Genomic DNA, 26700 nt, shown 5'->3' with positions numbered 1-26700 from the left:
ACCACCTGAATTTAGTCATGAAGAACATCAGACATTCTCTTCGGAGGTTATGTTGCTTTAAAAAAACATTTGTTTTTCAAAACGTGTTCATCTTTTTTTGGAGAACTCATTTTCAAGTTTGCCTGCACCAAGCCTTACGGCAGGGAAAGCAAATGATTTGTTACTGCACACCAGCCCTGTATGTTTTGTTTTTTAACTACTCCCAATCTTTTGTAATCTCATTTTCTGAATTTATGTCTGAGTGTAGTCTCAGCTTAAATATATAAATAATATATTAATGTATAATACTAAAAGCATGAAAATCTCCTACATAAACAATTACAGAAAAGTTCTTTGTAGTGTGCATTTGATTAACTTATAAAACATTAAAGAAAAATAATACACATAAGCAGTTTTTATTAAGTTTTATATACTATAATTTTAAAAAAAGATTTAAATTCTACTTTTCTAAAATAAAAATTGATTTTGAAATATATTCTACACAAAAAGTGACTTGTATCTTTCAAAAGTATTGAGTTCATGAAAGGGAAAGAAAGACTAAGAAAGTCTTACAGACAAAAAAAATGCGTCACAAAACTAAAGGGACACAATCATAGATGGAGTCCTTCTGATGGAAAAGCTGTTATTGGCAGATTGTTGAAATTCCAGTGATTTCTGTAGGATATATGGTCCTGCAGCCTCTGTTAGTTTTTGTTTTGTTTTTTTTTAATATATATCTGCTCTGTTTTAAGAAATGCACACTAAATTTTTATAAGAAATGTGTCACAATGTCTGCAACTTGCTCACAAAGGGTTTAGTCGCTCAGTTGTGTCTGACTCTTAGCGACTCCATGGACTGTAGCCTGCCAGGCTCCTCTGTCCTTGGGTTTGGGTTGTCATTCCCTTTTCCAGGAGGTTTTCCAGACCCAGGGAGCAAACCCAGTATCCTGCATTACAGGTGGTCTCCTGCATTTCAGGTGTATTCTTTACCAAGTGAACTTACAAAGGAAGCCAAAGGGTTTAGAATAAAATAACTTTACACATATCTGTATTGTGGCTAGAGACCACTTCACACACATATCTGTATGTGGACAGAGATAGATATCATTATTCTGTAATATATGGCAAGATAGTGGGTATATGGGAGTTTTTTGTACCATATTTGCAATTTTAAGTTAAAAACTACTTAAAATATTTCAAAAAGAGTATTTTATAAAGTTTATATGGAAGAAATGACACATCAGCCATCAAATCTGAATATATTTTAAAACGTAATACATGTTTACACATTTTTGTTCCTGTGATAATTTCAAAATACTTAAAAAGGAGAATTTGAACCCATTTTAAAAGTGAGTTGTTGACTAAAAGCAAGGAAGAATGAATAGTTGGTAGAGGTACACATTTCCAGAAAAACGATTGACTGACTTCTTGAATAAATTCAGGTTTTTGATTTTCTGTCTGGATAGCCGTGTGTATGTAGGACTTATATTGTAAGCTATTTGAAATCATTTTTGGAAGTAGACAGGTGATAAATTATAAATGGACATGTTAGAGCAAAAGTCGTACCAATCTGTTACTGACAAGCAGGATTAAGGGAGAGTGAATACCAGTGGCTGGAGCAGCGTCTGCAGGGCCTGGAGCACATTCGCTCAGCTTCCCGCACGTGCAGGTCTATCTAGGACAGTGAAGCAGTGCCATCAAAAGTATTCCGCCTGTGGCAACAGTTTTCTCAAAAACCCCTCAGCTACTTTTTGAATCAGGGGAATACACTTCTTCTGCCAGTCCGTTCTGAGCAGAGTCCCTTGTGGACGCCGCTGCAGGGGCAGGCAGTGGCCAGGGCAGGCACACATCGCATATGCGCCTGGGGCATCAAGACCTAGCATCTTTTTAGGAAAACAAATGATTACATTCAGAAGTACAGACAGGACCGTCATTCATAAATATACTTGCTGCAATTAATAGTAATGTTTAGAGGGGCTGTGATGATCCACATGGCCCTTTTATACACACATTGCGTGTATGACTCATATAAGGGATGGACTGTTTTTTTGATTTCACAGAATTGGAACATCTTCAAATGTTTTCAGTAACAGGACTGTGTTATGGCTCAGTCAGCAGTGGAAGTGAGTTTTCTGATTCCGCTGCAACATAGTTAGGAAAGACAAATAGTCAGAGGTGTATGTTGAGAATGTACATGTGGAAATGATTAGGGGCTGGAGGCGATTAAATACACTGATTATCTGAAATCATAGGTAAAACCAGGAAGAAAGTTATACAAATGCTGTAACCAGAACTTACTTTCTGGATTAGTTAGATCATCATAATGACATTACATTAACTTTGTACTTTCTGTAGGCATCACCCAAAATATACAGAAATAAAACATGAATGAGAGAACAGCAAGCATCACACGATTTGAACAAAAGTGAATTAAACCAGAGTTTCTGTTGGGTGTTTCCTTCTTGTCTTGATGTGGGGGTAGGTCGAGCTGGCCCAGCAAGCTGGTGCAGGCAGCACCCTGACCTTCAGGCCCCCTTTCCTCCTCACAAGTCCATCCCCACACTCACGGGTGCACCCTGCGTGCTGCTGAGCAGACAGCACGCTGCTTCTGGTACAGCCCACAAGGGGAAAAGGTGATCCTCAGACAGAAGACTTTCTGAAACAGGCAAGGTCACCCCACCTTGCAGGATTCCCCCATCTGCACTGTTAACTATTAATTAGTTTCAAAGCATGATCTCTTTAAATGTTTCTGCTGACCATAGGGATAGGCTTTTGTTTTCCCTCTCCATGACTCAGTTTCTTAAAAGTCTGTCTGTCTATCTATCGATCTATCTTCACCCATCAAACCAAGTTTGAGTAACAAAGGGGTTAAATCTACAGTCATTTTCTGTTTATCATTCAGCAAACACTCACAGTGTCTCAAAGTGAATGGTATACTCACAGTTCAGGTCTGAAAAGACCTCCCCTTCCACTGACAACCCTACCTCCATATTCAGGGAAATTGGTTTGAGGCACTGGCCCCAGATCTCAAGTGGGAAATCTGTCTTCCAAAGCGTGTACACACCTGTGGGCACACACATGCGTGTGCACACACAAAATCATTAGGGGGGTGTACCTGGTGTTTTCTTTTGTCTTCTGTTTATCCCTGTTCTCCCAAAGCAGTCAGGTAACACACTGTATCCTGATTAGCCCAAGACCCAGCCAGTATACACATGACTAGTCCCAACACATTGTCAAACTGAGAGTGAACTCTTATAAACCCGAAGAGTTTCTGAAAGACTACATGCTAATCCAAGGTTAATGAGACATCCTTAATCTGTTTTTAGGATCCAGTCCTTACCTGGAGTCATTGGTTTGCTTACACCTGTTGGAGGGTCATAGAACTGTTTGAGTAGAGAAAGAAGGGTAACTGGGAATCTTGCCCTTGCAACATTGTTCATCTGTCTTGGATAATTACCAGCTTATTTCCTTGTTTTGTTATTCAAAATAGTATTTATACTATGCATGTCAATAATGTATAATATTTATACATTAGCGTCATCATCATCCATGAATTTGCCTGCACCATGAGGAGGAGTTTTATCCTGAGGGATGGCTCCTTCACACATAGGAAATGTGTATTTATTCAGAAAATGACTTGGATACAGTAGAATATCAAGCATGCACCCCTAGGGTAACAAGGGACTTGGGCCAGCTTATTGCTTCCCCATATTATAATGCATCCTGGTAATGTGTTCTAAACGTCTGGCTGGAGGACGTCTCCTTTTCCTCAGGTCCTGGCAGCTCCACGGCTCTGTTTTCACCCTCGTCCTGAGCATCTCTAAGTTTCCCTCCTTGTCGGTTGCTACAATGCAGGCTAGAACATTTTCATTAAAGGAAGCATTATGTAAAATAAACCTGCATCTTCTTTTCCATGTATGTTTCATTGAAATCACTTGCAGATTTCAGAGTGAACATTATTCAGTATGAATCACACAGGGATAAAGAAGAGAATATATGGTCAAAAGCAGCCTCTTCTGAATAACATATTACATCAGATCTACAATCTGTTACCCCAATTTCGATATGACTTGCATGTTGAGGCTTTATCCTTCTTTGTTCATGGCAAGTCAGAAAAAAAAAAGCAAATGGCTACATTGATTAAAAAAAAGCAATATGAATGATCAGATGCATGGTAAAGCATAAGAATGTGTGTGTCTTCACTGATACAGTGAAGACATGCCGCATCTGTCTGAGGAGGGCAGACAAAATATGGAGCTGCTGCTGCTTGTTCAGTTTCTCAGTCGTGTCTGTCTTGACCCCATGGAGTGCAGCACACCAGGCTTCCCTGTCCTTCACCATCTCCTGGACTTCGCTCAAACTCATGTCCACTGAGTCAGTGATGCCATCCAACCATCTCGTCTTCTCTTGTCCCCTTCCCATCCTGCCTTCAATCTTTTCCAGCATCAGGGTCTTTTCCAGTGAATCGGCTCTTCACATCAGGTGGCCAAAGTATTGCAGCTTCAGCTTCAGCATCAGTCCTTCCAATGAATATTCAGGGTTGGTTTCCTTTAGGATTGACTGGGTTGATCTCCTTGCAGTCCACGGGACTCTCAAGAGTCTTCAACACCACGGTTCAAAAGCATCAATTCTTCAGCACTCTTCCTTCTTTATGTCTAGCTCTCACATTTATACATGACTGCTGGAAAGACTGTAGCCTTGACTATAGGGAACTTTGTTGACGGTGCTGTCTTTGCTATTTAAAACACTTGTTTAGGTTTGTCATAGCTTCCTGCCAAGAAGGAGTCATCTTCTAATTTCATGGCTGTAGTCACCATCTACAGTGATTTTAGAGTCGAAGAAAAGGAAATTTGTCATTGATTGTACCTTTTCCCTATCTATTTGCTATAAAGTGATGGGACTAGATACCATGATCGTAGGTGGTTTTTTTCTTTTTTTTTAATATTGAGTTTTAAGCAGGCTTTTTCACTTTCCTCCTTCACCCGCATCAAGAGGCTGTTTAGTTCCTCTTCAATTTCTGCCTTTAGAGTGGTATCATCCACTATCTGAGGGTTTTTATATTTCTCCCTGCAATCTTGATTCCAGCTTGTGCTTCATCTAGTCCAGCATTTCACATGATGTACTCTATATTTAAGTTAAATAAGCTGGGTGACAATACACAGCCTTGATGCACTCCTTACCCAGTTTTGAACCAATCCATTGCTCCATGTCCAGTTCTGTTGCTTTTTGACCTGCATACAGGTTTCTCAGGAGACAGATAACATGGCCTGGTATTTCCCTCTCCAAGAGTTTTCCAAAGTTTGTTATGATCCACACAAAGGCTTTAGCGTAGTCAATGAAACAGAGGTAGATGTTTTTTTGGAATTCCCTTGCTTTCTCTGTGATATAGCAAATGTTGGCATTTTGATCTCTGGTTCTTCTACCTTTTCTAAACCCATCTGGAACATGTGGAAGTTCTTGGTTCACATAATGCTGAATGCCTAGCTTGGAGGATTTTTAGCATAATCTTAATAGCATGGGAGGTGAGTGCATTTATCTGGTGGTTTGAACATTCTTTAGTACTACCCTTGTTGGGAATTGGGATGAGGCTTGACCTTTTCCAGTCCTGTGGCCACTGCTGGGTCCTCCAAATTTCCTGACATACTGAGTGGAGCACTTTTGTAGATTCATCTTTTAGGATTTTAAATAACTCTGCTGAGATTCCATCACCTTCACTACCTTTACTGGCAACAGTGCTTCCTAAGGCCCACACTTCACACTCCAAAGTATCTGGCTCTGAATGAGAGACAACACCATCATGGTTATCCGGGTCATTAAGATCTTTGTTGTACAGTTCTTCTGTATATTCTTTCCACCTCTTCTTGATCTCTTCTGCTTCTATTAGGTCTTTACTATTTCTGTCCTTTATTGTGCCCATCTTTGGATGAAATGTTCCTTTGATATTTCCAACTTTTTAGAAGAGATCTCTAATCTTACCCTTTCTGTTGTTTTCCTTTTTTTTTTTTTTTTTTTTTTTTGGCATTGTTCATTGAAGATGGCCTTCTTGTCTCTCCTTGTTATTCTCCGAATTTAGTTGGGTATACCTTTCCCTTTCTCCCTTGCTTTCACTATCTTCTTCCCTCTGCTGTTTGTAAAGCCACCTCAGACAACCACTTTGCCTTCTTGCATTTCTTTTTTGGTGGATGGTTTTATCCACTGCCTCCTGTACAATATTACAGGCCTCTGGAGGAGGGAATGGCAAACCACTCCAGTATGTTAGCTGTGAGAACCACATGAACTGTATAAAAAGGTGAAAAGATATGACACCGAAAGATGAGCCTCCAGGTCAAAAGGTGAAGGGGGGAAGAGCAGAGAACATCTACTAGCAGCTCCAGAAAGAATGAAGAAGCCAGGTCAAAGCAGAAACAATGCTCAGTTGTGGATCCGTCTGGTGATGAAAGCAAAATCTGATGCTGTAAACAACAGTATTGCATAGGAACCTGGAATGTTAGGACCATGAATCAAGGTAAATTGGACATGGTCAAGCAGGAGATGGCAAGAGTAAACATGGGCATCTTAGGAATCAGTGAAGTAAAATGGATGAAAATGGGTGAATTTAATTCAGATGACTATTATATCTACTACTGTGGGCAAGAATCCCATAGAAGAAATGAATAGTCCTCATAATCAACAAAAGAGTGCAAAATGCTATACTTGGGTACAGTTTTAAAAATGACAGAAAGATCTTGGTTCATTTCCAAGGCAAACCATTCAACATCACAATAATCCAAGTCTATGCCCCAACCACTGATGCCAAAGAAGCTGAAATTGATCAGTTTTTATGAAGACCTAGAAAACCTCCTAAAACTAATACCAGAAAATGATTTTCCATTCATCATAGGGGATTAGAATGCAAAAGTAGGAAGTCAGGAGATACCTGGAGTAACCGGCATTTTTGACCTTAGGGTACAAAATGAAGCAGGGCAAGGGCTAACAGAATTCTGCCAAAAGAATGCACTGGTCATAGCAAACACCCTTTTTCAACAACACAGGAGACAGCTTTACACATAGACATCACCAAATGGTCAATACTGAAATCAGATTGATTACATTCTTTGTAGCTGAAAGTGGAGAACCTGTCAGCAAAAACAGGACCTGGAGCTGACTGTGGCTCAGACCATCTGCTCCTCATATCTAAATTCAGACTTAAACTAAAGAAAGTTGTGAAAACCACTCGGCCAGTCAGGTATAGCTTAAATCAAATCCTCTATGTTATGCAGTGGAGATGATGAATAGATTCAAGGGACTGGATCTTGTAAACAGCGTGCCTGAAGAGCAATGGACAGAGTCCATAATATTGTACAGGAGGCAAGGAGTGAAACCACCCCAAAGTAAAAAAAAGAAAAGGAACTTCTCACCATGCCTGGAAAAAGAGAGTAGCTCAAACTGTAATGATCAAAGCCAATACTGGGGTTAAATATGTGACAATCAGACAAGCTAAGGGGATCTGTAGACCGAAACAAGTATCCTCAGGGTTTTCTCTTTTGTGGAAATATAACTGACTTACAGTGTGGCGCTTGCTTCAGTGTACAGCAAGGTGATTCTGTACAAGATATGTGTACATTTCCAGGTTATTTTCTATCATAGGTTATTATAAGTTGCTGCATATAGTTCCCTGTGCTATACAGTATATCAGTATATCATTGTTGTCTGTTTGTTTTGTATGTGAATGTGTATCTGCTAATCTCAAACTCCTGATTTATCCCTCCCTGCCTCCCTTTCCACTGTGGGAAACTTGAATCTATTCTCTGTATCTGTGAGTTGGTTTCTGTTTTGTAATTAGATTCATTTGTATTATGCTTTAGATTGCACATATAAGTGATATCACATATATCCTTCTCTGACTTACAGCACTTAGTGTGATATTCTTCTGATTTTATAATGAGAGAAGCGAACACATCCCTGATATTAAAGCCCAGCCTGCATCCCTTCCCGCAGGTACCACGGTGCCAGCGCTGCTCAATAGCACATCCAACCAGCTCTACCTGCACTTCCAGTCGGACATCAGCGTGGCCGCTGCTGGCTTCCACCTGGAGTACAAAAGTAAGCTCCCCTGTCCCTGCACCTGGCTTTCCCTGTGACGCTGAGTGATTTTCTTAAAGAGGAAGTGGATCCCTGCCCTTATTACACAGTGAAATTTTGTTCTAAAGTTATGTTTAGAAGTTCCATGTAGTTGGGTATTACAAAACCAATCTCTATGAACTATATTGCTGTTACATAAATATTAATATAATATTTTGTTACATAATTATATCACAATACTATAACAATATATTGTTATTGGGGCTATATCTTATTACATTATATTGTATAACATAATTATATTGTGAAAGACAAATTTATAGGGAAATGAAGAAGTTAGGATCTGGAATAATTAGATAAAACATTGGCTTTGCTTACAGGCTGTTTGTGTTAAAAAGAAAAATAGTACAAAATACCCGTTTGTAATATTGCTAGTTTTTCTTGTGAGTGGTAGAAAATACTCAGATAAGGATCCAAAAATGTAGAAGTATTAATTTCCAAATAGATTATGGTCATAAGCTCTTTCTGTTTCTAGTCTCAGAGGCTGTTAGTATGAGAGCAGCAGAGAGCAGCCCCTTCAGTGCCTACATTTGTGTATTACTCATTTTAATTGGAAGAAGGTAACGCAAAGGAGATGTTAACCTTTTAAAAAATGGATGTGAGACTGAGTTAATAGTCTGATAAATGGGGTGACAAAGGTCAGATTCACAAATCCACTTTGGCGTTTGATTATGCAGGTAAACCTTGTAAAAGCAAAATCAGAATTTCCAATGAGAGTGAAGTTTAGTTTAGGACATGTTTTCAAGCACTAAAAATGCTTAATGTTGATATTCATCTCGTTTAATAAGCAGTTGCAAATAAGCAAATACATGGATAAGCTTTAATAAGTGATCCTTTGAATTGAGATAAACAGTTTGTTGCGATGTAAATGCGTGCATGTATTTGAATGGCCAGATTTCCAGCTGATGATAAATATTCTGAACCAGACACAAACCACAGTGCTGTTTTGCATTCCGGTTGAATTTCCTTACTTACTACCGGCATTTGTATGCAAGTTTATTCCAATTTATTTGAACGGGATTGCATTAGTGACTGTGTAAAATGATACTGTGGATGTTATTTATGTAGAATATGTCTGGAAAAATCACTGCTTTGATACATATGGTGAACATCTGTAGATAGGAAACTATAAACCTTATTTATGATAGTGTCAATAAATTCACTAATATTTTTAGCAGCATTAGATTTGATCAATGTGCCCGTCTCTTCCTCTCAAAGTGATCTTGTGGCTTCTGACTCTTCATTCACTCCTTATAGAAAGAGGTGCTACTGAAATAATTAGTCTGCAGTTACCGTGAAATATTATCCATGACTCACACAGACCTCAGCTCCAACAATATATTAATAGTAATCACCTGCATTTCATTTTGTTCTCAGCCAATTAAATTCATTAAAAGAAAGATGAACATATTGCTTACTGAAATTAATCTTGTTCAAGGATCTAAGGCCTTGTTTCATTACTTAATCTATTTGTTTTTTTACTTGGCCACACAGAATGCTATGTTTTCATCTGTGAGTTTCTTTACCGAATCATTGTTTTTGGACACTAATAGTATTCTGAGGATCATGCCATTATCTTCTGTGTGTTTAAGAGGTAGTTATTTCTCTGTTCTGATTCTTTGTGTCAGTTTAAAATTTGGATTATACAAAGTGTTTGTAGAGTTAATCTTAATAAGGTGAACACCAAACAGTGTAAGGATTGTTGAAGTAAGTTATCAAAAATTGTCTAATATTCATAACCTTCTAACATGTTTTTTTTTACTCTCTGGCCCTTTCTTTTTCATTTTTTTTTTACATTTTAAACTGGAGTATATAGCTGATTAGCAAAGCTGTGATAGTTTTAGGTGGACAGTAAAGGGACTTAGCCATATATATCCGTTAACATATTTTTACATCTACCTTAAATTGTGTATTTCCAGTCTGCACACCTTTCAATTCAGATTTTTCACTAAAATATATACCCATGAAATAAGAGTAAAAACAGCAACAAGCTCCGTGCCTGGTCCTGCCATAACCATGTTACAACTATTTATTCAACTGTCCTCAAAACAACTCCATTTTTGAGGTATGCTTAGGTTTTAAAAGGGCTTCTCTGCCTTAGATGGTAAAGAATCTGCCTGCAGTGCAGGAGACTTGAGTTAGGAAGGCCCCCTGGAGAAGGGCATGGCTACTCACCGCAGTATTCTTGCCTGGGAAATCCCATGGACAGAGGAGCCTGGTGGGCAACAGCCCATGGGGTCTTTAAAAGTCAATCATGACTGAGCGCGGAGAAGGCAATGGCACCCCACTCCAGTACTCTTGCCTGGGAAATCCCATGGACGGAGGAGCCTGGTAGGCTGCAGTCCATGGGGCCACTACGAGTCAGACACGAATGAATGACTATACTTTCACTTTTCACTTTCATGCATTGGAGAAGGAAAAGGCAGCCCACTCCAGTGTTCTTGCCTGGAGAATCCCAGGGACAGGGGAGCCTGGTGGGCTGCCGTCTATGGGGTCGCACAGAGTCGGACACAGCTGAAGCGACTTAGCAGCAGCAGCAGCAGGGCTGAACGGCTAACACCAGGCCTTGAAGGAGAAGAAACAGAGCCCCTCGTGCGTTCAGCCTGCTCAGGTCAGGGTCAGACTGCTGACGACTTACAGAGTGAGCACATGTAGACGCAAATGTGTTTCATCACAAATGAGCACCTGCCCAGGAATCACAACTGTCCAATCAGAACGAGCGCACAGACCGCCCTTCTGAGCTAAGGGAGCCATCACCTGTCGCTAGGAGCTGAATGGTGTGTGGAAGGGAAAGGGGCTTGGGACTCAGTCCTGGAGACTCGGTTGGTCCGATCCTAAAACCTGAGCTGTTACAGCAAGTCCACCCCTGCTTCCATCTGAGAAGTCTGAGTTTCTCACATGAAAGTGAAGGCCAGCCGCTGTTAATTAGGTGCACGTGCGCTTGTCACTTTAGTCATGTCGAGACTCTTTGAAACCCTGTGAACTATAGCCCTCCAGTCTCTTCCATGGGATTCTCCAGGCAAGAATCATGGAGTGGGTTGCCATTTCCTTCTCTGGGGGATCTTCCCAACCCACAGATTGAACCCAAGTCTCCTGCAGCTCCTGAAGTGCAGGCGGATTCTTTACCACTGAGTCAGCAGAGACGCCCCCTCTTAATCCTAACAGCCCATAATTCCAAATGAACACTGACAGGAATATTTCAAACAAAAAGCAAACACTTTTATTTGCAATTTGGTGGGAAGAGGACAAATAAGATTAAACACCCAAACCCTGATGGAGTGTTGCTATTGATACTATTTGTATTTTATTGATTTTTTCCCCTCTTTTTCTGATAGCTTTTGGTTTAATTGAATCTTTTATTTAAGTTCCAATTTATCTCCACTATGGTCTTATTAGAGAAAAGTCTTAAAAAACATTAAGGGTCTCTCTAGACAAGTTTAAAATATGGTCTTTAATATAACACATCTTACGTTGCTGCTGCTGCTGCTAAGTTGCTCAGTCGTGTCTGACTCTCTGTGACCCCACGGACTGCAAGCCCACCAGGCTCCTCTGTCCATGGGATTTTCCAGGCAAGAGTACTGGAGTGGGTTGCCATTGCCTTCTCCGCATCTTACTTTCAAATAATGTTATTTCACTTTGTGTCTAGTGAAACTTACAAACTTGTACTTCTAATTTCTTCTATCCATCCTTCATGTTATTGTTGTTTTACATTTTATTTTTGTGTATTATAAAACCTGCAAATATTTTTCTACTTTTTTGCTTTAAATATTGATCCTCATTAGTGAAGAAAATAAGAAAATAAATGTTTTATATTTACCTTATTTTTAGCATCTATGGAGCTCTTTATTTCTTTGGGTGAATCCAAGTTTCCATTTAATTTTTTTCTGTCTAAAGAACTTCCTTCAATTCTTCTGATAGGGCAGGTCTGCTGACAATGAATTTTCCCAGCTATTGTTTTTCTGAAAAAGCCACCATTTTGCCTTCATTTTTTGAAAGATGTTTTGGCTGGGTTTGGAAATCTGGGTCAGAAGTTCTTTTTCAGTATGTTAAAAAAAAAAAATAGGGCTTCCCTGGTGGCTAAGTGGTAAAGAATCTGCCTACCAGTGCAAGAGACAAAGGTTCAATCCCTGCATCAGGAAGATCCCTTGAAGGAGAAAATAGCAACCCACTCCAGTATTGTTGTGGGGAAAATCCCATGGACAGAGGAGCCTGAGGGGCTGCAGTCCATGGGGTCACAAAGAGTCAGACACGACTAAGCACATGGCCCACACACACATGTAAAATGTGCCCCTTCACTGTCTTCTCATTGCTCAGTTTGTGATGAGAAGTAAGCTGTAATTCTTCTGGCTGTGTATTTGTCAATTTTCTGGCTTCCTTTGCAAGCCTCTCTTTATCTTTTATTTTCATCAGATAGACTATGGTGTGTCTAGGTACACACACATGTGCGTGCACACTTGATATTCATCCTGTTCGGTGACTCTTACATTCTTGGATCTAAGGTTTAATGTCTTCCATTATAATATTTATGAAAATGTCTTGACCATTATCATTACAAATAGTTCTTTCCCCCATTCTCTTTTCCTGTTTGGGGGGGAAACTCCATTCACATGTCTTTTGGACATGTTGGCATTGTATCACAATTCTTGGGTGCAGTTCTGTTTTATTCACACTATCTATGTGTTCCAGTTTTTGTAGTTACTATTAACCGTTGATTCTCTGAGTCTTTCCTTGGCTATGTTAAGTCTGCTAATGAGCCCACTGAAATAATTCTTCATCTCAGATATTGTGTTTTCCCCCTTGAATTTCCACTTGCCAGTTTCTTATAATTAGTCTCTCTGCCATAATTTCTCCATCTCTTCATGAACACTATCTTGTCCACTAGATGTTTTAACATATTTTTATATTTGATATCTGTCCAATATTCCACTATATGACTGTGCAAAGTCTGACTGCTTTATCTCTAGACAAAGTGGTTTTATTCGTAAATACTTTATTAAAGATGGGCACTATTTCTAATAAAGTAGAACCCTACTTTATCATTGTTCAGTTGCTAAGTCATGTCTGACTCGTTGTGATTCCATGGGTTGCAACACGACAGACTCCTCTGTCCTCCACTCTCTCCTTGAGTCTGCTCAAACACATGTCCATTGAATCAGTGATGCTATTAATATTTGTGCTAGGAATGGGCATCACTTATGTTAGCCTGTTGAATCAGGAGTTGCCATGGGTTTGAGTTCTGTTGTTGCTATGGTTACTTTCAGAGCATCAGATCCTCAGTGGTGAGCTGCAACTGCCAAGTCCTAGTTGGAGGCTTTTCCTCAGTCATTAATCCAACCTTAGCTATCAGTTTTCCCTAAATGCCTTTTCAAAAGAGATGGTATCCTTCCAGACTTCTGTGTCTCCCCAGTAGTAGATGCTGTTGCTTGTTACTTCATGTTAAGCTTACACTGGTGTCAAGATAGTTCTCTCCCAGCCAAAGTCAGACCCTGAGAGTCTGTGCATGGTGGGATGGGGTGTTCTCAGCAATCTTGCCCACCCTCCCGAGGTTGTAAGCGTCTACCTATGGCTGGTATTTGAAGAGAATTTCCTGACTGCCCCCTAGTGTCAAAAGATCATGGTCTTGGTACTGATAGAGGATCTTAAGCTCACTGGTTCTCCTGCTACACCCCAGACGTAGACTTTCTCTATACACCCTTCTCCAGGCTACTGTGCCTCTCTTCTTGTGCCCTGGAGGGAACAGGTTTTTGCTACTGAAAGTGGTTTAACTCTTTCTTTCCTAAAAGAGAAAAATTCGGGGAAGTGCATGAGATTCCATGCCCCTCTCCATAGAAACAATGATATTTGGTAGTGGTGAGGGGTGGTAAGGGAGAGGCTGATTCCAGGCTCTTACCAGGCCCCCAGTGTTTCTCTTAATTACTCAGCAGAGGTGCAATGACGGAAGGGCAGAACCTCTGTCTGGGACCCTGAGCAGCTGGAGACCCATTCTGGGAACTGGCCATTGCTAAGATGGTAGCTAATCTGCCCTTGCCTATGGGAGTCAGTCCTTTCTCTCCTGTGATCCATCACAGTGACAGTTCATGTGCCCTGCCTCCCCTTGGAGGCACTAATCCTTGGGAACTGATGTCACCTGGGTACCTGAAACCTCAGCTCCCCAATGAGTTCAACAATGGCTATGATTTTGTAGTTTAAATTTTCTCACTGCTAAAGTGGACTTGAGATTTTATTTTACATATTTCTATATCCTAGGTAGACATGGAAGTCTTTTGTGGGTGTTAAAATTGCTCTACTTCAAGGATAGATGAATACTAAAATTATTTATTTAGGTTGACCATGAAGAAGTTTTTCTAGAATGACCAGTTTTAAACAAAATCATCTATCTATAAGTATAATCTCTCTATCTAATACATATTCTTTATCCTTTCTTGTTTAACAACAAAACCCAAAAAATTCCTGCTAATGGCAAATAGTTAAGGCTTTTCCAGTGGTCATGTATGGATGTAAGAGTTGGACTGTGAAGAAAGCTGAGCACCGAAGAATTGATGCTTTTGAACTGTGGTGTTGGAGAAGACTCTTGAGAGTCCCTTGGACTGCAAGGAGATCCAACCAGTCCATCCTAAAGGAGATCAGTCCTGGGTGTTCATTGGAAGGATTCATGTTGAAACTGAAACTACAATACTTTGGCCACCTGATGCAAAGAGATGACTCATTTGCAAAGACCCTGATCCTGGGAAAGATTGAGGTCAGGAGGAGAAGGGGACAACAGAGGATAAGATGGTTGGATGGCATCACCGACTCAGTGGACATGAGTTTTGGTAAACTCCGGGAGTTGGTGATGGACAGGGAGGTCTGGCGTGTTGTGGTCCATGGGGTCACAAAGAGTCAGACACAACTGAGTGACTGAACTGAACTGAACTGAATGTCACATAAAGACGCACACACACTCCTGTACAGTCTCATAAACTAAGCATGTAATACATATAACTTTAAGTTAGTAAGATAGGTTTCTTCATAACTGTGAAAAAGTACAGAGATATTTATAGATAAATGATATAGAATTAAATTTAATATATATTTACATTATAAATATTAGAATAAATTTATCTAGTTGAGAATTACTCTCCATTGAAAGATTGCTTGAATTAGAAATTGTTTATCCTGATTTGTGCACACAGCAGTGCTTGTTTAATGATCATACTTCATATTACTAACACCTTGTTTATTAAGTTAGACCCAGTACTGTGACTGAGCTTACTCACCACTCTATCTTGCTAAGTTGGAAGATAATTTCTGGGTCCACAGGGAACCATACAAGACTTCATCTAGTGGCATCTACGCCAAGTTAATGTCATAAACCCATTGAGTGTATTTGACCTCCAGTGAGGGGCCACTGCAATTATTCAAGCCTATTTAGTGATAATACGTGGCACTGTCTAAACAGCTCCAAAATAATTCTATTTATGAATTATTTTCATAATGATTTCTTTTCTTTATGTACTATCTTTCTCAAGAGACCTTCTTCCACTCCTAATAACTATTGGGAAATCCATGAGATATGACACTTGACCCCTGGAAAGCAAGTGAAATAGAGAAGCTGCTGTGCAGTATGAATTTCAAATGTCCTGCAGAGCCGAAAAGTTAGCTATTCTTCTCTAAACAGAAGCCCAGCAGAGGGCGTGCTCTGATGTGGAAGCTAACTTCCCATGTCTCAGACTCTGGCCCTTTGTTACAGGACAGTATACAGATGGGTCAGACCCTGGAACATTTAAGCCTCATGTGATAGAGAAAAAGAGACAGTAGTATTGTATTGTAGCAGCACATTTATTCTGAAAAAAGATAGGAGTTTGGAATTAGTGATTTGTAGTTATTATGAAAAAACAAAAATTCAGAGAAAAGTAAGTATAACGACTCCTTCTTTGTTTGAAATGAATGCTTATCCTTAACAAGGTAGAGTCAAATGGAGATTTTTTTCACATTTTGGCATGCTTCCAAGTTAAGGGTATTAATGGTTATTAGTTAAAATGATTATTATAAAATAAATATAAAATATTTTGCCATAATATTTCAGACAAATTTTTTTCTCAATTAAAAATTGACCTAGAACTAACTGTAGCATAGTAGTATTCTTTGAGGTACAACTTCAAAATGTATTATGCATGATTAAGTCCTTCTCATGTGTATTTATATAATTGGTAGTTATGTGTATAGTGAAAACTAATATTATATATCATGATCTTATAACATCTCACTCAAAGTATACATACCTAGATGAATGAAAAGTAAAACTGTCAAGATTTTTATAAAAAGATAATCTGTCTGTTCTTTAGTTATTGGGTACAACTTAAGATAAAAATATGTACGTGTACAACAAAGAAATTTTTAAAAGAAAATTTGTAAAAGACAACCAAACTAAAGAGAAGCATGTAAATATATTAGCCACTGAGATTTAAAATAATTGCTATTGTTAGGTACTAAATTTAGCTTCAGATTTATGGCATTAAAAGCAAAAGAGGAAATAGAATTTAATTATCTTTTAATAAAGAAACAGTAATTAAAAAAGATAAGTTCCTTCTTTGTTGTATATTCTATAAAGCACTTATAGTTTACAACTGAAGTTGTCTTCATAAAAAGATTCTCTAGAAAATCCAAGAGTGAACTTTACATGACAACTAAAGTATCAATTTTTGATCTACTGGTGAGAACACAGTATACTGTACTGTGTGTGCTAAGTCACTTCAGTCATGTCCAACTCTTTGTGACCTTGTGGACTGTGACCCGCCAGACTCTTCTGTCCATGGGATTCTCCAGGCAAGAATACTGGAGTGGGTTGCCATATAGTAAACTGCATTGATTTCTGGGTCAACAAAATATTATCACTAACGTTATGTTTATAACACGTGTTCTTTTTTTTTTTAATATTTTTAACACGTGTTCTTTTAAAATACTTTCCCCCTGTTTGTTTGTAGTGATCAAGTAAGTAGTACATTCATTTCCTTTGTGAACTCATTTCAAAACTGTCACTCAAAAGGAAGTATCTAATGAGGATTAAAATTCTGGAAAATGCCTTAAGTTTTAGAAATGAAAAGTACAAGAGGAATAGTTAAATATTGACAGCTTGAAGTAGCCCTCTATGATAACAGTGACCCTCACATATACATTCAAATTATTAATATTAATACATTTTTAAAATTTATTTTATCACCAAAAATTTTGTTTTGGGGTTTAGCTGATTATAATAATACATGGTTTAATGGCACTTGTGAATACTATGTTAATAATACTAATAAGCTTTCTCAACTTGAATAGTGAGTGTAAATAAATATCCCAGTCCAATGACACATTGTACAAGATGACACTTCATATGTCCTGGGGTGCGTTTATGAGTATTTCATTCTGTGCACCCAGAGGTGACAGCTCTGTACCTCCACCAGAATGGGCGTCCAGTAAGCCATGCCCATTCAGTCCTGTAATAAGGTTGATCTTAATCATATCAGTTTAAGCCCATTTTTGTATTAACTGTATGTCAATCATTTGTTGATCCATATATTCTGAGACCCTCTCAACTCCTGCCTTCTATTAAAATTGATATCATTAGCACCAATTGACAATTCATGTCTTCTTTATCTCCTACCATGGTCTCTGTACCAGGAACCATGGGTGAGTTTGAAGTCTTGCATATCCTGACTTCTATCTAACACTCCAGACAGCTCCAGAGCCCCTTCTGGTAACATGACGTCTCTCTTACAAGACTATTTTAGGCATTCAATAGTAACAGACCTTTGTTGGGTGACAGGAGAATCCTAACTTTATTTGAGGTTGAAAGTAACACACACAAAAATATGGTAACTGATTAAAACTTTCCTATTAACAGTGATATTTGGCATTTTACCAAGTATCACATTTAAGTGAAAGATGTGATTTAATTACTTAATCCCTGGGGTCTTTAGTTGAATGTCTTCTAAAATAAAGGGATTGAAATTCAGTTTTCCAGTTGTCCTTGGATATGTCTTTGGAATTTCAGGCATTAACAGATTTGGGAAGGAAAGGGTAGAGTGTACAGAACTGAAGCTTAACCTTAAGCTCTGCTGACCACCAACTACTGTCCCCACACTGATTTCAGAGGTGGGTCTCATCATTAACTCTGTATTTATCAGCTAGTCTCTGGTTGCTGTTGAGAGAATCATCAATCATTAGACAAATTCTGCTGCTACTCGTTCAGGCCGTGACTCAGAGAGTTGCCCACACGAAAAGGAGTTTGGTTTCAAATTGTTATTGTTGTTTAGTCTCTGAGTCATGTCTGACTCTTCACAACCCCATAGAATGCAGAATGCCAGGCTTCCTTGTCCTTCACTATTTCCTAGAGTTTGCTCCATCTCAGGTCCACTAAACAGTGAGGCTATAAAACTGTCTCATCCTCTGTCATGCCCTTCTCCTCCTGCCCTCAATCTTTCCCAGCATCAGGATCTTTTCCAATGAGTTGGCTCTTTGCATAAGGTGGCCGAAGTGTTGGAGCTTCAGCTTCAGCGTCAGTCCTACCAATGACTATTCAGGATTGATTTCCTTTAAGATTGACTGGTTTGATCTCCTTACAGTCCAAGGGTCTCTCAAGAGTCTTCTACCCAGAACCACAATTCTAAAGCATCAATTCTTCAGTGCTTGGCCTTCTTTATGGTCCAACTTTCAGAGCTGTACATGACTACTGGAAAAACTACAGCTTTGACTACATGACTATTATCAGCCAAATGATGTCTCTGCTTTTTAATATGCTGTGTAGGTTTCTCATAACTTTTCTTCCAAGGAGCAAGCATCTTTTAATTTCATGGCTGCTGTCAGTGTCCACAGTGACACTGTGTCACTGTGGACACAGTGTCCACAGATTTTGGAACTCAAGTTGTCATTTGGTGCATCCCCTCACTTGTGTCTCATTTGAGACTACTTTTGTGTTTGATTGTTTTCCATTTTGAATGGTTTTCATAGAGTGTCCACATTTGCTGTGATTCCATCTTCTTTTGGTGATAATTTCCCCCCATCCCTATTCTAGTCCCCCTAAAATAAATTGTGGGTGTCACTGCATTCATCCCCAATTGTTGGAGCATCTCATGTATGCCTGCTCTGTCCTCCAACCTCTGTAGATGGTGTCATGGGGCAACCAGGTATGGTCTCAGCTTATGCAGAACTTACATTTTAGTTGTGGGAACATAGTATACAGGAAAGCACTGTGATGGTTGTAGATTGTGTTCAGAACCTTGACGCAAATGAACAGAGTTCTTAGGTACAAAGTAACTGCAGTGCTCTCAGACTGAAAATATTTGTTGAAGGAAGAATTAGACAATACCCAACATTCAATCACAACAAAACTTACAGAAACATATTATGGCCAAAGGAAACTATCAATGGTCACCCCAGGTGGAAAGACTTGTTACACTCCTGAAGAAATATCAACTGCAGAGGGAGCCTTGGGAACAATCAAAGGAGAGGTAGGTAACAAGAGTGAAAGAGGGAGCTAGTTGAAGAGTGTTCCCCACCTCACAGCCCAGGATTTTGTTGTGAAAACAATCGGAAGACACTGAATGGTTTCTGTCAGGGAAGTGACATTTTTTCAAATGTCTTATTTTTCAAACAGATCAACTAGGTTGTTGAGTAGAGACCCACCTGGACAGGAACAGGAGAGCGGGCATCCTCACAGGAGATGTGATTGTCACAGGAGTTGTCAGTTTAGTTCTCTGGCTCAGAGGAGGCAGGGAAGCTGATGGATGCAGAGTTGGGTCAAGCTCAGAATAAGGCTCTCGGGTCTGGCCTTGAAAGTGTATTTGATCTGAGTACTGTGTGCGAAGATGTGGTGACTTAAAATACTGACTTCTCCATGGGGTCCATCCATCCCACACATAGTCAGATTTCTGAAAGTACATCCAGTTATTTTCAAGTGAGGAGTAATAGAGAAAGCAAATAAATTTTGTATGGTTATTTTTTATTAATACTCAAAGCATTTGATTTTTACTGAATCTTGTGATTTTATGAGTAAAAACTATTTAAAAGTGTGGTGCTAATAAACTTTGCAAATGAAAGTCATGTGGACCTTTTTAATTACTTTTTGCTCAATTGTAGATTACTTGCTGTTGGCATTGCTGATTTCCTTATCTGAGACTGTTGCAAATGTACCTCTCATTTATAGCAGTATTTTTCCTCTCAATTTGGTGGTTTGGTTGCTTCAGTTGTGTCTGACACTTGTGACCCCATGGACTGTAGCTCCCCAAACTCCTCTGTCCATCGGATTTCTGAGGCAAGAATGCTGGAATGGGTTGCCATTTCCATCTCCATTTTTCCTCATAATCCTTGATAATTGCAGTATGGGGTTACACATAAATGTATAAAAAAATCTGATTGAGATATTTGCAGTTGAAGACTATAGTGTGACCACATTTTTTTTGAGAATGGCAAAGAGCTCAATTTACAAAAAGATACAACCCTCCAAAATTCTCCAAGCCAGGCTTCAACACACGTGAACCATGAGCTTCCAGATGTTTAAGGGGGATTTAGAAAAGGCAGAGGAACCAGAGATCAAATTGCCAACATCTGTTGGATCATAGAAAAATTTCCAGTAAAACCTCAACATCTGCTTTATTGATTATTCCAAAGCCTTTGACTGTGTAGATCACAATAAAATGTGGAAAGTTTTTCAAGAGATGGGAATACCAAACTACCTTACCTGCCTCCTGAGAAATCTGTATGCAGGTCAAGAAGAAACAGTTAGAACTGGACATGAAACAACAGACTAGTTCAATATCCGGAAAGGAGTACTTTAAGGCTGCATATTGTCACCCTGCTTATTTAACTTATATGCAGAGTACATCATGCGAAATGCTGGGCTGGGTGGATGAAGCACAGCTGGAATCAAGATTTCCGGGAGAAATATCAATAACTTCAGATACACAGATGACACCACCCTTGGGGCAGAAAGTGAAGAAGAACTAGAGTCTCTTGATGAAAATGAAAGAGGAGAGTGAAAAAGTTGGCTCAACATTCAAAAAATGAAGATCATGGCATCTGGTCGCATCACTCCATGCCAAATAGATGGAGAAACAATAGAAACAGTGACAGACTTTACTTTATTGGGCTTCAAAGTCACTGCAGATAGTTACTGAAGCCAGGAAATGAAAAGACACCTGTTCCTTGGAAGAAAAGCTTCCTTGGAAGTTCAGTTCAGTTCAGTCGCTCAGTCATGTCTGACTCTTTGCGACCCCATGAATCGCAGCACGCCAGGCCTCCCTGTCTATCACCAACTCCTGGAGCTTACTCAAACCCATGTCCATCGGGTCGGTGATGCCATCCAACCATCTCATCCTCTGTCGTCCCCTTCTCCTCCTGCCCCCAATCCGTCCCAGCATCAGGACCAACTTAGACAGCATATTAAAAAGCAGAGACATTACTTTGCCAACAAAGGTCTGTCTAGTCAAAACTATGGTTTTTCCAGGAGTCATGTATGGATGTGAAAGTTGGACCATAAAGATAGCTGAGTGCCAAAGAATTGATGCTTTTGAACTGTGGTGTTGGAGAAGACTCTTGAGTCCCTTGGACTGCAAGGAGATCAAACCAGTCAGTCCTAAAGGAGCTCAGTCCTGAGTATTCATTGGAAGAACTGATGCTGAAGCTAAGACTCCAATACTTTGGCTACCTGATGCGAAGAACTGACTCATTGGAGAAGACTCTGATGCTGGGAAAGATTGAAGGCAGGAGGAAAAGGAGATGACAGAGGATGAGATGGTTGGAAGGCATCAATGACTTGTTGGACATGAGTTTGAGAATCTCCAGGCATGCTGCACTCCATGGGGTCACAAATAGTCGGACATGATTGAGTGACTGAACTCAAACTCGAAACCCTCATTATGATTTTATAGATCATTTAGTGTCTGAGTGTGTTCACTTTTATCAAGTACTATATTGTGTAGGTGAACTGAGTTTATGAATATTCTGGACAAGCAAAATTGTTGAGTCACAGTGGGTTTCTGAGTCCAAATGTAGAAAAATGACGTGAAAGTATTGATCAGTTTTTGAAGTGGTTTTATCTATACATGTTTAGATCCTCTATGCCTTAATAATGGCATAGTGTGGAGAGTATTTGTTTTTACAGAGAACGTATTGCAGAAGAGTCACACATGCAAAAAAAAATATGACTTTATTGATAAATTGTGATCACTCACTCATAATGGTAAGTGTGGAGAATATTTGTTTTTACAGTGAACGTATTGCAGAAGAGTCACACATGCAAAAAAAAATATGACTTTATTGATAAATTGTGGTCACTTGAAAATTATGAGTATTCCATTTTTCTAACCGTTACTTTGGTTTCAGGGTCTTCTCACTAGCTTAAAATTCTTGACTTTATGCTATCAAATTCATCCTTTGGATGTTAAAACTTGAAAGAATTCTCTATTCTACAGCCAGTCCTGCAAGTTTTTCATGGTAACTAAGGAAGAAATGGAATAAGTAATGACTAGTGGCTCTGTGACTTAGCCAGCCAGCAGCTAATCATTTATGAGAGCCTTAGTCCTATCAGACTTTTGATCAAGGCAGTAGACTCAGGGGAGTGGATGCCAGTCACATAAGTGGATGAAGTGGGTGATGAGAAAAGTTTCAAGTGTCAAGAAGCAAAGCAGTTTGGAAGGTGAAATGAGACAGAGCTATATCCCACTGTCTAAACTGTTGAATTCCCTATATCAGTGTTGTCTATTCTTTATGTGCCATGTAATAAATGCAGATGAAGCAAAATTTCCTTTCCTGGAGGGTTTTTACCACAGTTCACCATAGTATTTTGCAATACTTCATAACAGCTATGGAATCAGCAAGAACGCATTTTTTTTTTAATCCTAATTTGAGCATCTATTTATCTTTTCATTTTTAAATATCAGTTCCTCTAAACCTTGACATTCTCATGAACTGTAGCCATGATTTTCTTCAGGTTTTACTATCTCTGCTTTTTAAACACAGTGCCTCACTGTACTCTTGACTTCACCTCTTTTCGCTATATACCTAGAAGTGGGGTTGCTGGACCATGCATTAGTTATATTTATATATAGTTTTATATATAATATATATATATTTATATATATAGTTTCCTAAGAAAACCCCATACTGTTTTTAATAATCACTACAACATTTCATGTTGTGATTGACAGTACACAAGGGGTCTAGTTTCTTTACAGCTTGCCCGCACTTGTTTTTTCCTTTTATTTTGTTAACGGTCATCCTAATGAGTGTGAGGTGATACCTCATTGTGGTTTAAGTTTGCATTATTCCAATAATTAGTGATATTGAGCATCTTTTCATATGCTTGTTACTCACACATGTATTATTGAATAATTGTTCAAGTTTTTCATTTTTTAAAATGAGGATTTTTTGTTGTTTAGTTGTAGAAGTTCCTTGCATGCTCTCGGTATCAACCATTATTAGATACATGGTTTGCAAACATTTTATCTCAATGAATAGGTTGACTTTTGCTCTATTGATTGTTTCTTTCGATACTCAGAAGTTTTTCAGTTTGATGTAATCCCATTTATCTCTTTTTGCTTCTGTTGCCTGTGCTTTTGTGTTGTATTCAAGAAATCATTGCCAAATCTAATGTCCAAAAGCTTTTCCCCTGTTTTCTTCTAGTTTTAGAATTTCAAGTCTTATGTCTAGATCTTTCATTCATTTTGAGTTCATTTTGGTACATGGTATAATGTAAGATTCCAACTTTATTCCTTTGTACCTTATTATCCAGTTTTTCCAACATTATCTGTTGGAGAGACTCTCGTTTCTCCAGGCTGTAATCTTAGTTAGCACCTAGTAGAAGATCATTACATATGCCATATATTTAAGAATCTACTTTTAGCACTCTCTTCTGTTCCATCAATCTATGTATCTGTCTTAATGCCAGTATCACAGTCATTTGATTGCTGCTTCATAAGTATTTTCTGAAATCAGGAAGTGCAAGGCCCCCAAGTTTGTTTTCTCTCAAGGTTGTTTTGGCTGTGTAGTGTCCCTTGAGATTCCATGTGAAATTTAGGATTTTTTTTTCTATTTCAGCCTAAAATGCCATTTGTGATTTTGATAAGAATATCTACAAAGGATACCTACCTTTGACTCTACAGATAAATTGAATCAGTTGTTAGCATAAAGTGGCCAAAGTTTTGGAGTTTCAGCTTGAGCAGCAGTCCTTTCAATGAATATTCAGGGTTGATTTCCATTAAGATTGACTGATTTGATCTCTCTGGTGTCCAAGGGACTCTCAACAGTCTTCTCCAGCAGCACAATTCGAAAGCATCAGTTATTCAGCACTCAGCCTTTTGATGGTCCAACTCCCACAACCATACATGACTACTGGGGATAAAAAATTGTTTTCTGTATATCATAGCATTTTTGTCTCTATTTTCCTCTTATACTCCATTTTTTGGTCTCATAGGTGTTTTTTGTAGTGACATTTTATTTTCTTTCTCATTTCTCTTTATGTGTATTAGATAAATGTTTTCTTTGTTATGATCATTGCAATTACATAAAACATTTAAAGTTGTAATAATGTCTTAAACTAATGATTACTTCAGTCGCATTTAAAAATTCTACTCCCCCCAATTTCATGGGATCTCTTTTCTTGACACTGGACATACAGTCCCTATGCTTTGAAAAGTTCTGTTTTTCAGACAGATCTTATAATCTGTTAAATAAAAGGAATAGAATAGCATTTATTCTGTGGACTGAACCTGCCCACAGTTTACAGATAAAATATTTTTAGCTCTACACATACACTAAACTTCTTAGAAAATGAACTAAACAGGTAGTTTCTTTTCTTTGGATACTGTTTACTTAATTAAGGCCCTTTCTTTACAGATACTCTTTGCTGTCAGGAACATGTGTTGGACATTAAGTAGTGTTGTATAGAAGCCTGAGTGTGTCCGGGTGACACATGTAGGTTTAGGTCTATGTGATCATGACATTTAACATTTATTTCCCTTTTTGTCAACCTCCCAAGAGGTCTCCTCAAGTGAAGTTGTGAGTTCTTTATTCACCTGTTTTACAGCACATTGTCTGCTGTTTAATACCATTTTTGGATTATGGGTTTACAGAGATTGTGAACAACACTTCTGTATTATGCAAAAGAATCTTGCTTAATTGGTTACAGTGAACAATATGCTTGGAAAATTTCTTTTCCTTTTCAGAATTAAGGAGTAACCTATATATTCCCTAGGTGGTTTATGAGGACCTGCTGTATACCAAAGACTCATACATCGGCATTATCTATCCTTCAACCTCTTTGCTGTGCCAGATAATACAACTGTACCAAGCTCTATTGTATCTGCTTTCCTCTTTCTTTGATTATTATCTTCATTATTACTTTAAGCTGTTCTGTTAAAATACCATATTATTTTTGAAGTTTGAAAACCATACACAATGCAAGGTGAAACAATGAATATGATAAGTTGAGAAAAAAAAAATATGTTCATTTTAACTATATCTACAAAGATCCTGTATATCTTGCTCTAAAGGCTCAGGTCAACTTAGTTGCTCAGTCATGCCCAACTCTTTATGACCCCATAGACTGCAGCACACCAGGCTTCCCTGTCCATCACCAACTCGCAGAGCTTGCTCAAACTCATGTCCATTGAGTTGGTGATGCCATCGAACCATCTCATCCTCTGCTGTCCCCTTTTCCTCCCACCTTCAATCTTTCCCAGCATCAGGGTCATTTCAAATGAGTCAGTTCTTTGCAGCAGGTGGCCAAAATATTGGAGTCTCACTTTCAGCATCAGTCCTTCCAATGAATATTCAGGACTGATTTCCTTTGGGATGGACTGGTTGTATTTCCTTGCAGTCCAAGGGACTCTCAAGAGTCTTCTCCAATACCACAGTTCAAAAACATCAATTCTTTGGTGCTCAGCTTTCTTTATAGTCCAGCTCTCACATCCATACATGACTCCTGGAAAAACCATAGCTTTGACTAGACAGACCTTTGTTGGCAAAGTAATGTCTCTGCTTTTTAATATGCTGTCTAGGTCGGTCATAGCTTTTCTTCCAAGGAGCAAGCATCTTTTCATTTCATGGCTGTAGTCACCATCTGCAGTGATGTTGGAGCCCAAAAAAATAAAGTCTGTCACTGTTTCCATTGTTTCCCCATCTATTTGCCATGATGTGATGGGACTGGATGCCATGGTCTCAGATTTCTGAATGTGGAGTGTTTTTATTTTTTTTAATTCATTCATTTATTTTAATTGGAGGCTAATTACTTTACAGTATTATGGTGGTTCTTGCCATACATTGACAAGAATCAGCCATAGGTATACATGTGTCCCCCATCCTGAACCCTTCACCCACTGCCTTCCCCATCCCATCCCTCAGGATCATCCCAGTGCACCAGCCCTGAGTGCCCTGTTTCATGCATCGAACCTGGACTCACGATCTATTTCACATATGGGCATACACATGTTTTGATGCTGTTCTCTCAAATCATCCCACCTTTGCCTTCTCCCACAGAGTCCAAAAGTCTGTTCTTTACATCTGTGTCTCTTTTGCTATTTCACATATAGGGTCATTGTTAACATCTTTCTAAATTCCATATATATGCATTACTATACTG

The 26700-nt window shown here is 38.8% G+C and overlaps 1 protein-coding gene across 1 annotated transcript in view; it reads left to right on the top strand.

Moving 5' to 3' along the window:
• CSMD1 (CUB and Sushi multiple domains 1) overlaps positions 1 to 26700 on the top strand; it is a 1628138-nt gene that overhangs the window by 1407814 nt on the left and 193624 nt on the right. The window contains exon 37 of the mRNA XM_061134533.1: positions 7956 to 8060. Coding sequence (XP_060990516.1) covers positions 7956 to 8060 — 105 coding nt within the window. The remainder of the gene's footprint in view (positions 1 to 7955; positions 8061 to 26700) is intronic.

Source organism: Dama dama, chromosome 32 (genome assembly GCF_033118175.1).
Source record: "Dama dama isolate Ldn47 chromosome 32, ASM3311817v1, whole genome shotgun sequence".
Lineage (NCBI taxonomy): Eukaryota > Metazoa > Chordata > Mammalia > Artiodactyla > Cervidae > Dama > Dama dama.
Note: the sequence above shows the minus strand (reverse complement) of the source record. Positions and strands in the feature narration are given on the sequence as shown.